Here is an 11,999-nt window from a genome sequence, read left to right on the forward strand (position 1 = left end):
CGAAGTTATCTTTTTACGTGTTTTGTCCCTCCATATGAACAACCAGTGACACTAGTCATTTGTAGGGTCATTCTAGATTTGGCCTTCCGCCATTTCCTATCCTGTTAGTCACTAGCATTCCTGGCCACACTCGATTGCTAAATACACTTAGTGAGATGGGGCGCCCTGTCCGCCTTTGTCAGGCGAGAGTTTTCGAGTTATCGATTTCTGAGCGACTCGCGGTTCAGATGGCTGGCTCTTGGCTGGCTGGCTCCATTGCTCCCTTTCACAAGACCATCGTGGACGGACGTGCCAGGAGCAATTCACTCTGAAGGACGTTCCAAGTGTGCTAGTCAGAAGAAATTCGTAAAAGTCGTAAAATTGAAATTCGTAAGTAAATATGCAGAAAATTAGCAACTACATTTTGTGGCTCTATTTGTAGTATCTAAGTATTATTGAACAAGTCGACTATTCAGTTCCATCTTGAATATGCATCACACATTTGGACTTCAATGAGTTCAGTAGGTTTGCAAAAGGTTGAACAAGTACAGAGATGTTTCACTTGGAACAATCAGGGAATGAGAGAGCTCTCATATGGGGAGAGATTAAAAAGTTTGGACTGTACAGTATCCAAAGAAGGTACCAAAGGTACTTGATACTATACGTTTTCAAAAACATCCCTGAGATTTGTCCGAACCAAGGGTTTACGGTCAATTCTAGTGACCGTAGAGGCATAATGTGCGTTTTGAGAGAACTTTCAAGCCTTCAAGAATCCAGACTTGCTCGAACAATGAAGTCCAACTCTCTTTTTTCTCTGGCTTCTTCATTATTCAACTTGCTTCCCTCTAATATTCGTGGGAGCAAGCTCTTTTGAAGTGTTGTTGGTACCACCGTGTGGATGGAGCTTAAATGAATTAATCAAAGTCATCGATTTCGCTGGGCTCAAAAGTTTTTCTAGGTACAAGCCTTTACTTTCAGGTCCGGATTTCCTTGAACGCGTCGTAACGGATATGTTTAGGAACCCCTGCTTTGCACCATCAATTAAAGTTAATCCACCCCTCAACACATCTCTTCACAAATTGCACCATAATATCACACTTTACTTTCGTAAACTCTACGGCCATAATGCAATTCTATTGATTGAGTATTCAAGCAAAAAGCTTTGAATTCTAAATCTTGATTATGCTAAATCTCTTTGTACTTGCCACGTTCTTACTTTTTCCCATTTTGCCAACTTTTAGCTACCATGTTAGGGTTATTTACTGAGCAATCAGCAATATTAGTTGCTTTTACTTGCGATTTGTTTGAGCTTTAATGACCACTTCATTTCTGTTATTTGCCTGAAATCTCCACATCTGTAATGTTTACACAGATTTGTAGTGTGAATGATGTTATGAACTCATTCAAATTACAATTAGTAAATAAGAATACATTGCTTGAAAGTCACACCTAATGATAATATTTCGAATAGCTTCAAAAGCTTCTTCAAAATGGCTTCCCTTGAACGCACGATTGCTCGTTAGAGCAATATATGGACTAGTATTCTAATCAACAAGCGATTTGGGTTGTAGAGGGGTTTTCATTTTTCATCAGAAAAATAAGCAAGCTATGGAATTTGTAACCCAATCAAGTCACGCTGAAAGTGAGGACTGAAGATTGAGGCTTTCACTGAAAACCAGTGGCCTTGCCTCACCACAGACCAGACAATGTGATCCGTGTGCTTCATCCTCTCTAAAGGAAAGCTAGGAAAGGAGCATTCTACAGTAGAGAGATGTTGGTGAGCTAAGCGTTGTAGAAAAGAAAGGTTGGATGATGGCCTTGCATTCAGTGGTCGTTCTTGCTCAGACGGGTGGTTAGAAGGTCTCGGCTTTCAACTAGGACGTAGTTACTTTCCTCTCAAGTAGGAGCCATTCTTTGCTCTCTGTTACTTGGTGAACAAGTAGGCTTTGAATAGCTGTAATATATGTTTTCAAGTTTTCGTCTGACAAACTGATCCATTGGTTATCCTTTATGACGAGGGTCTCTCTCCAGTGAGTGATAGGCGTCAAGAAAACACTTCGGTTTCATCCCCTTGTCGTCACAGCAAGAGCTTTAGCAGTACCATTCATTTCAAAGGTCACGAGACTTGATTAACATCAACTAAGGTAAGTAGGGAACTCATGCTTTCCATTAACAAATCAACATTGATCTTTGATTAACCATATTGATATTGGCCAAAATTTTGACGTCAAATCTCAATCCAAGATCGGTTAGCCTCAAATTCCAAAGACCACGAAGTAGGTGTGGCCACATCATACAACATTGATAACTTTGTCTTCATTGTTATAATCATTGTCATCATTCATTAATTGTAGAATCATCCCACATTTGCCAAATCTGCAGGACTTTGGGGCCATGCAAGTGATAGTGTTTCACAGACAGTCTATTAAGGAGGCAGTATTATTACCAGCAACGGGCGGATTTGACAGAAGTTCACCCATTTTTATTCTTCATAAATATGACATCAATAGAAATCCTTCCAAAAATTAAAAAAAAAACCTCTGGTTTCATTCACTATCACGTTGGAATGCAATATGAATATCTTTGAATCCGTCCACAAGCTGATGCTTAGAAGTTACTCATTCAACCATTGGAATGAAACAAGGTCCTTCAGGACAATTAACCTTGTTTAGATTTGCTATCTATACCGTCAAAGACACAAGCGACTTTTGTACTTAACATTTGAACCAAATATCTTTTTTGTCAATGATGAAGTAAGTCACTTTTCGTTGCCTCATGTCAAACTTCAGTTAATCGTTGAAATAGAAGTTTTCTGTTTTCGGTCCTTTTGGGCGATACAGCAGCAGCAGTTGTAGTAAAAAGTAACCACAACAGCTACAACAAGAAGAACTAGTACTAACACCTACCGAATAGTAGAATACAATCGCCTGCTTCGCTCATTCACTAAAAGACACACATTTGCCTCTTATTTTCCACAAGATGTGCAGTCTCATCTGATGCTGTCTGTTCACCCACTTTAATCTCCTTGATTCACCACGCTTTTGTTTTCAAAAAATCCTTCTGAAACTTCCTCTGATTCTACTTTCAACACTTGCAACTTGCCAAAAAACAACGCCACAGCGCATTGTTTTTACAAGAATGAATATTTTTTTTGTATCGACAGAATCATTATTAAAAATTGCGTAGTAAATAAGACATGGTTGATCAATTGCCTTGTCGTGCTTTCGTTATGCCCATGACTCTTATTTGTTACCATCAATATCATCACATCATCTGCTGTACAAACCAGGCTGGAGTTAGGGAACGACGCTATCTAAATTGCTCCAAATCTCCTTTGCATGACCTTCCTACATTTCGTACATTTTTCAATATCTCTCTGTCAACACTTGGTGGCGTAACTGCCAGCCTTTCACTCGTCCAGGATCTTTGCTGAAGTCTCACTTTGACGTTTGACTGAAAGCGCTCCCAGAGTTGCTGATTTTTTGTATTGCCTTTACAAAAGCGCAATTGATTGCCTCTGCATGGTTTTAACTCGATTTTCTCTCTTCTTCTTCTTCTTTTCCTACAATAGCTACTTAGCACCCTCTTCCTTAACAAGCAGCAACAGCAACAGCAACAACAACAGCTTCTACCACCTTCTCCATTCATTGATCCATTTCCCATTGTTCCGTCTATTGGCAAGATCATGTCTTCCGACGGAAATTCAACCCCTCAAAGTGGGCCCGATGGGCGTCCCTTGGGCCCCGATGGGAAGCCTTTACCAGGACCTCAGCAAATGCAACAAGTGATGGCTCAACGACGCATGGCCCAACAACAAGCCCAAGTGGATGAGGTGTGCGGAATCATGAAAAATAACGTCGAAAAGGTTTTAGAGCGAGATACCAAACTAACTGAGCTCGATGAGCGAGCCGATGCACTCCAGGATGGGGCATCCCAATTTGAGAAGCAAGCCGGCAAGCTGAAAAACAAGTTCTGGCTCCAAAACATGAAGTTCATTGTTATTGGTGCCATCTTGGGATTGATTCTTTTGATCATGCTGTATTTCAAATTCTCCGATGAACCCCAACAACCAATTTACTATCAGTCACCCCCCTCTCAGTCTGATAATATCGCTTCGGGAAGCAACATACCTTCACAATAATTTGATGAACGATGCATCGATCTTGTCATTACCAATAGATTTGTTATGCGTTTCCTCCTCTAAGGGATTAGACAGACCTAAGCGTACCATGATTTCTACTACATCCTTCCCAACCTAATCACCCAGGCTCCATTCGCTTGCAATCCCATCGCTCCATCGGATTCGAAACTTATGGACATCTTTGAAAAATAAGATTGGATCATTCTCTCTCTGATTCTTGTCCAAGACTTAATGTCAATGATTGTTGAAAGTTAGGAGAGAAACTCACAAAATGAAAATGATTCGGTTCCTTGCCTTTTTGACGTTCGACTACTACTTATCAAATCTCCGTTACGTCCGATCACTATCGACGCTTTTAGTGCTCTTTTATTCAGGAGCCTCGGAAATCATTAAAGCTCGGAAAAATAACTTGTTTTGCCGACGAGCAGGAAACCTAGAGGCTTGAATGTGAGGAGTTGCCTGAACACAAGTTAACGTAAAAAGTTGCTACTGTATGGAAAACTAGTTTTGGAAACCATCTGGAATTGGCCCTCAATTGTAAAACAAGTTAATTTTCCGACCTTTAGAAATCATTGTGACAACAAAAACGCCTGGAGTGTGAACTAGGAGGCCAAGGTTGAGAATCAACAAGTTTGATTCTTCTTCAAAGGTTTTGTCATAGTTACAAATTTCAGTTTTCGGCGTGATCGAACCATCAAATCAAAATGTATGCCCTCTCAAAGCGTAGTACATCGAAGGCACAGGCTGAATGAGTGAGCTCCTTCATTCTGAGAGGCATTTTGAAAAGGCATAACTTTTGATCCGGTTGTTTGATTGAGACTTATAATTGTGTTATCTAATGCCAGTGGCATTTGAAGAAGAACGCAATGCGTTTTTTCGTTTGAAAAAAAGTGTGTTCGTTAGCTTAGCCTCCCCGTCCATTTTCCAGGCGTTCATAGTCCAAATGACACTTACTCTCTGATGGCAAGTCATGCTTCAATTCAAAGTGTGCAATGGCTAGTAAATAGAAATAAAAACCCATTCACAGCCCTTAGATCAGGCCTGCATGTGCAACACTCAACTGTATTCGTCAAGTACCTACTTAGGCTCGTTCCTTTAAGGTGTCACTCAGCGCAGGATTTATCATCAAATTCCAGGCAGTATTGCCCGAAAACTATTTTGATGAAGAGAAATGTCTCTTCATGATAAAATATTGAGAACATTCACCCGTCAAAAGTTTGTTTCTACATTGTGTCCTTTCCCATGAAAAATTGCCTTGATTCATTATTTGCATGAATGAATGCACCACTTATTTTGCACTCGCCTGTTTTTGCCTGCTCAAAAAAATCAACATCGTTTTCTTCTTCCTTTTCTCCTTTGTGATGCTACTTTCGTTTAACTAGTATTAGTTATTGTTATTGCTATAGTTTATCCAGATTTTATCCCTTTTTTCATTATGATACAGTTATTCGTTGAATTATTTTGTTTTACATACAAAACCTACCACAACAACATCAACAACTACAACAGCCACCACCAGACATTTCGAGCAAGAGTATAAAGAAGATTGATATTGATTTGCTTAGTGCCGTCTGTCGCTTTAACTCATACCTAAACAGTGACCTGCCTTTTGCTACCGGTAGTTCAAGTCTGTGTTAGGAACGTCGTCTACTAGTTTCATCGTTTGTTTGGGATTGCTCTTGAGACAATGCAAGTTGTTCCAATATGTTCCAGGATCTTGCTACAACACCCAACACGTTCGTTTAGTTACAACTACTACGTACTTCCTCAAGACCAATCATTATGTCTGATAAGCAACCACCCACGTCACAACCCACTCCATCTGCTGATGGGGGTAGGCCCTTGGGTCCTGATGGGAAGCCATTGCCGGGGCCTCAGCAGATGCAGCAGGTTATGGCACAACGGCGCATGGCCCAACAGCAGGCTCAAGTGGATGAAGTGTGTGGGATTATGAAGGATAACCTGGAAAAGGTCTTAGAGAGAGACTCCAAACTGAATGAGCTTGACGAGAGAGCCGATGCTTTACAGGATGGAGCCTCCCAATTCGAGAAGCAAGCTGGCAAACTGAAGAATAAATTCTGGCTCCAAAATTTAAAGTCCATGATCATGATGGGAGCCGTGGGATTGATTCTTTTGCTCCTGGTTTACTGGAAGTTCTTTGCGTCTGACCCAGCTCCCAACTACTATTACCCCCCACCTCCACCGCCCCCTCCTCCAGGCCAATCACAGGGACACAGTGCCGCTGATGCTGGGGGTGCTTCGGAATAAGCAGCACCAGCACATTTCTCAAAGCTTTATCTTCTTCATACTAGCTGGCTACTCAAACCAAACGTACCAAGCAGTTGGTGAAGCACAATTAGAGAACTCCCCTGTACTCTTTGCCAACATCTTTATTTCTCCCCCCGCTTCATAACTACTTTGATTTGTATGTGCGCGTGTAACAAAACCATTTCTACTGAGATTGATTATCCTACCGCTTGACCTTTATGCATTGACCCCTTCTACTGTAGGCTCCTACTTAGCAAATTTGGCAGGCTTTTTGAAAACCTAGCGTCAATTGTTAAATGAAGATTTCGTATGGTTACTAAACAATCCTGCTTATCCCAATATTTCAATTTTGAGTCTCCATCACCTTCCTAGAGGCCACCGTTCGATGCTCTATCTATTGAAAAAAACGCCCCAAAGAGATCATTGTCAAATCCACATTCAAACTCAATGAACGCATTGAGTTCTGAAATGTCAAGATACTACATTTCCCGACAAACCAAATATTTCCCTTCCATACAAAGCTCCAAATCTCTCTTTTCCTCTATCTCTTTCTCTCTCTCTTTCTCTTTTCCCTTCCCGCTTTAAACTATTCTGATTCGTCTGAAGAAAATTTCAGATTAAGTAGACATGCTCATTCATTTTCAACCCACCCCCTTTCTTCAGTTCATACCTATAACAAATATAAATCTTCTATGATATGGCTCCTTGAATATCCAAATAAAGCATTAAGTCATAGACAACTATGCCTTTCCTTCAACCGTGTACAAGCTATGATTCGGCAAATATCAAGGTCAGTACTCAGGTTTGCTATACCTTATTTCAGTTATTTCTAAGTATATTTGCTTTTTCTTGCAGTTTTTTATTCAGAAACACGTAGAATGTAGCAAATTTTACTACTAAATCACAAGATGCAGACCATTAGTAGTTAACGGGAGTAACATTTCGCGTGTGCAGTTCGTTTGGTACAATGCCTCCTCAATGACTAGATTTTGTAAATGTGAAATGTTTGATCGAACATTTCCTCGAAAGATACTTAATTTTCTGCAAATTACCACATCCATTCTTGGCGACAAAGCTCCAGGATATTTACAGAGGTTTGCTCAATAATATTTGACACTGATTCGAACTACTCCACAGGATAACATTCAGTGTTCAGAATGGCCGAAAAAGGAGAAAAGCCCGAACGCCCCTTGGGACCAGATGGTAAGCCCATCCCCGGGCCCGAGCAAATGCGTCAAATCCAAGCCTCGAGAAAAATGGGCCAACAACAGGCCCAGGTGGATGAGGTCATTGGAATGATGCACAAGAACGTGGAAGAAGTGTAAGTATACCATGGAAAACAAATTTGTAGAAGAATTTATTTTTTATTCTCAGGTCAGTCAGTTCAAACAGAAAGGATGACATGTTTCTATGTAGCAAAACATAAATTACAAGATTTTTCATATGATAGATAGTTCTAAAGCTTTCAAAATCAATTCAAAATCAGAGGGTGTGGGTTCTAAGAGAAGGATGAATCACCCTGTAGGGCCCTTTGAAGTCGGTGGTGAAGCCATAGACAATGTAGAGGTAATTGCTAACATGATTGGAGATCAGTTCTCTTGTTTGTTTCCAAATCCACAGAGTTTAGGAGTAATAACTCATTGCGCTAAAGATGAGTCTGTTGAGATGGGGGCGGCTCGTCAAGTTAAGCTATTGAAAAATCTTGTAGTGACAGATCAACATGCTTTAGAGGTCATCAGATACTTGAGACTCTCGAGCTCTCCTGGACCTGATGGTGTGGATTGTCAGATTCTGATGAGATGCTCACAGGTTCATGCTCCTGTTTTCTCGTACCTGATGCGTCGCATCTTGGATCAAGGCAAGTTTCCCTCTTCACTAAAGATAGCACACGTTGTGCCAATCTTTAAAGGGGGAGATAAGTCACTCCCCAGTAATTATAGGGCGATTTCTGTTACTTCAATTATTGTGAAGGTAATTGAAAAACTCATGAAATTTAAGCTTAAAATATCCATAAAATAAGAGTATCCTTGCCAGCATGGGTTCCGAGCACATTTTTGCACCGTTACCCAACTGACTGAGCATATTGGAACATTTAGGCTCGCGCCGGCACCAGCAAACAAACTTGCCTGCCAATGCCAGTGATGTAAAATTGGCATTTCAAACTAGTAGTTTTAATGAAGGTGTCCTTTCCTCATAAAGCAATGTGAATGAAGGGTTAGCTGGTTATTGATGGGCTAGAGAGTCATGAGGCAGTCGATATATTCAATCTTGACTTTGCCAAGGCCTTTGACAAGGTAGATCATGGCCTTTTAGTTAACAGGCTCCATGAGATTGGGATCCAAGGCAAGGTTCTCAATTGGTAAAGAAGTTTCATTTGGGATAGGAAGCAATTGGTTAAGTTCGAGAGATCCCTTGGTGGCATACATGATGTCAAATCGGGTGTCCCTCAAGGCTCCATTTTCATCATCTTCATTGCTCCACTTCAAAAGCTTGGTAGTATTAATGTCAGTACCTCTTCCTAAGCTGATGATACAAAATCAGCTTGTGCTAGGAATGGTCAGTATTCCGGTTGTCTGGTAGAGGTCCTAGACCAAATCTACTCCTGGGTTGCTGCGAGTAACATGGCACTGAATGGAATGATATTCCGCTCAATGACCTTTGGGTCGACGCCATTAGACACTCCACTATTAGATGATGAGGGTAAGGGCATTCAGCAGGTCTCATCCATGAAGGATTTAGGTGTAGTTCTCCAGGATAATGGAAAGTTCGATGAGCATATCCAGTTGAAAGTTGGTAAAGCTTTTCAAACATGTGGTTGGATATATCGCACGTTTAAGTCCAGAGATAGTACTAGTTGTACTCTGTACAAGTCGATTGTCCAGCCACATCTTGAATATGCCTCGCCCGTTTGGGCTCCAATGAGTTCAGCAGGTTTGCAAAAGCTCGAACAGATCCACAGATGTTTTTCTAGGAACATTGAGGATATGAGAAAGCTTAGAAAGGCTGGGATTGAACAGTATTCAGAGAAGGTACGAAAGGTATCTTACCAGAGATAGTACAAGTTGTACTCTGTACAAGTCGATTGTCCAGCTGCTTCTTGAATATGGCTCGCCCATTTGGGCTCCAATGAGTTCAGCAGGCTTGCAAAATTATTGTACGTTTTTAAAAGCATTCATGAGCTTTGTCCCAAACCAGGATTGACGGTCAATTGTAGTGACCGTAGAGGCTTAATGTGCGTTTTGAGAGCACCTTCAAGCCCTCGAGAATCCAGGCTAGTTAAAACAATGAAGTCCAACTCTCATCTTTCTTGGGCTCCTTCAGTGTTCAATTGTCTGCCCTCAAAAATTCATAGGGGGTATGTAAGTGTTGATCCCTTAGCGGTATTTAAGTCAGACTTGGACAAGTTCTTGACTAAAATTCCTGATCAACCCTACATTCAAGGGCCAGCCAGATCAGCCAACTCTCTTTTGTTGGCCGATCAAATAATATATAACGATAAAAATTAATATAAATTAATAAGTTTTTTTCTTGAACTAGCGGTAAGGAAGTTTGCAAAAAATCATAAATGAGCTGCTGAATTGAAACATTTTCAACCTAACTTCAACTAATAAATAGCTTTAACTTTTTTTGGAGAACGGGGCAAAATGTTAAATTTACAAGGATGCCGAGTCCTAACATCATTCGCTAATTTTATTGATTCATTGAAAAAACATTATCTTATTGTAATTGCACTCCAAGGCAATTGGTGTTAAGAAAAATGGTGTTGTACCTCAGATCATTCTTGAAACTTTTACTCTTGGCAGTTTCCTTAAATACTGAAATGTTACTGACGCTTTGTATGCTAATTACTCACTAGATTTAAAATTGCGTCAAACAGAAGTCAATTAAGCTTAGGGCTGAGTAATTGATGTTTCGTAAGAAGACTATAGAAACAAGGAAATTGATAATAACAAAACCGCTCGCATTTCTACTCATATTGACAATCAATTTCAAGTCCAATCCCTAGAATGAGTGACTACCATCTACAACAAACAGAAAAAATGACATTTCATCCTCTCTTAAGCATGCATTAGTATGAGGTATGGTGAAACCCCAACTTTCTGATCTCTTAACATATTTATGCAACAATGAGCATTATTTTTCAAATGAATAAATTGTTGTGGCAATAAATAAACAACCTATAATATATTGGAGTATACGTTATAGGCATATAAATGAACTATTGCATATATTTGTTTCCCACAAGATAGTCGTAATCTTTTTAGATTTTGTTTCTCTTGCAGACTTCTTTATGGCTACTGGGAATGAACATTTGAGTTGTGAATCCTGCACAAAAATAGGACATAAATTGACGGTCATACAATGGGGGAAAAATATTTTTTTAAAAATACGAAAATGTAGATTAGAGCATGCACAGGGTGAGTAATAATACAGCCCGAAGTAGAAAAGTAAGGGCTAGCTAGGAAAGTATTATGCAATAGTTTATATTATGAAAAATTGAGACTCAAGAACAATTAAACAATTTACAAAGAGCTTCTTCATTATAACTTCCTCTGTTTTTTTTTTTATGGCAGCTCTTAAATGCCTAGAGATGTCTCTCTACTGCGGCATGCAACATCATGCACCAGAATTTGTTTCATGGTCTCAAGGTCTTTCTTGATAAATTAAAAGCATGTTTGTTTTTGGACAATTTCTAGCTCACCAGTGTTACTTCACACTACTTTATACAATTCTATTGTCCTCATTACCTTGTTCATTGGGATTTGCAAGGACCTTTCATCTCCTTGTTGTATTTCTCCCAAACAAATAATGCTTATCAGTCAGTTTGATTGTCCATCATGTCCAATGATGCGTTTAAAAAACCCCGAATACACGAATGTTTTAGGCTGATTGAGAGGTGAGAAAACTGAAAAACTGCAATTTGATGTACTAATTGCCCTAAAAGTTCGATTGCATAACTTATTACGTTTCGTTGTCAATTTAGTCAGGCCGTTGGTTAAGTTTGATTTTACTTATCTTACAGCTTAGAGAGGGATACCAAGCTGAACGCCCTGGAAGAACGTGCCGACGCCCTACAAGACGGAAGCGCTCAGTTTGAAAAGCGAGCTGCCTCGTTGAAGAATAAGTTCTGGCTCGAGAATCTCAAGTCCATGATTGCCATGGGCATCATTGGGCTCATTCTGTTGGCCATCATCTACTATAAGTTTCTGGCTCCACCTCCTCAACCGGCTTATCCACCCGGCTACATGCAACCTCCGCCTCCACCCCCACCATCCCATTCTGGTAGCGGTGGAGGATCCTCTTCTGAGGGATCCTCGAGCTCCGAATAATGATTTAAGTTATCTCAATAACAACTTGGATCAGGCACTGGGCTTGCGTGAAATGGCTGTCCAGCTGAAAATGTTAAAACTGCTCTTTGACTAGTCACATTGATATAAATCCATGATTAGACAGGATTCTCTTGGTTCTTCCCCATAAATTTGATCATCGGTTTGTTTCTGTTGGATTGAAAGTTATCGTTTATGGTTCTGAGGCTATCTCACCTGTTTAATCAGTTGAATCATCAATAAATTGTAAGTCATGTTTGTTATGCCACTCAACGTATTTGTAT

At 40.1% G+C, this 11,999-nt stretch overlaps 3 protein-coding genes across 3 annotated transcripts; all 3 read left to right on the plus strand.

The window, feature by feature from the left end:
- The first annotated feature begins 3,664 nt into the window (after nucleotides 1-3,664).
- Nucleotides 3,665-4,334, plus strand: LOC131878859 (vesicle-associated membrane protein 2-like). The gene has a single exon (XM_059224996.1). The coding sequence runs from the start codon at nucleotides 3,665-3,667 to the stop codon at nucleotides 4,118-4,120; it is 456 nt and encodes a 151-aa protein (XP_059080979.1). The 3' UTR covers nucleotides 4,121-4,334.
- Nucleotides 4,335-5,902: 1,568 nt separating this feature from the next.
- Nucleotides 5,903-7,128, plus strand: LOC131878839 (neuronal synaptobrevin-like). Its single transcript, XM_059224974.1, has one exon. The coding sequence runs from the start codon at nucleotides 5,903-5,905 to the stop codon at nucleotides 6,386-6,388; it is 486 nt and encodes a 161-aa protein (XP_059080957.1). The 3' UTR covers nucleotides 6,389-7,128.
- A 150-nt stretch (nucleotides 7,129-7,278) lies between these two features.
- LOC131878849 (neuronal synaptobrevin-like) lies at nucleotides 7,279-11,988 on the plus strand. Its single transcript, XM_059224986.1, has 2 exons — nucleotides 7,279-7,709; nucleotides 11,412-11,988. Exons 1-2 carry the CDS (start codon nucleotides 7,546-7,548, stop codon nucleotides 11,716-11,718), a joined length of 471 nt encoding a protein of 156 aa, XP_059080969.1. The 5' UTR covers nucleotides 7,279-7,545; the 3' UTR covers nucleotides 11,719-11,988.
- The last annotated feature ends 11 nt before the right edge of the window (nucleotides 11,989-11,999 follow it).

This window comes from Tigriopus californicus, chromosome 1 (assembly GCF_007210705.1).
Source record: "Tigriopus californicus strain San Diego chromosome 1, Tcal_SD_v2.1, whole genome shotgun sequence".
Lineage (NCBI taxonomy): Eukaryota > Metazoa > Arthropoda > Copepoda > Harpacticoida > Harpacticidae > Tigriopus > Tigriopus californicus.

Bases quoted from the DNA above. Each gene is read 5' to 3' on its own strand.
- LOC131878859 (XM_059224996.1), top strand. From the start codon at position 3,665: ATGTCTTCCGACGGAAATTCAACCCCTCAAAGTGGGCCCGATGGGCGT.
- LOC131878839 (XM_059224974.1), top strand. From the start codon at position 5,903: ATGTCTGATAAGCAACCACCCACGTCACAACCCACTCCATCTGCTGAT.
- LOC131878849 (XM_059224986.1), top strand. From the start codon at position 7,546: ATGGCCGAAAAAGGAGAAAAGCCCGAACGCCCCTTGGGACCAGATGGT. The intron at 7,710-11,411 runs GTAAGTATACCA...CTTATCTTACAG, and splicing joins CACAAGAACGTGGAAGAAGT to CTTAGAGAGGGATACCAAGC.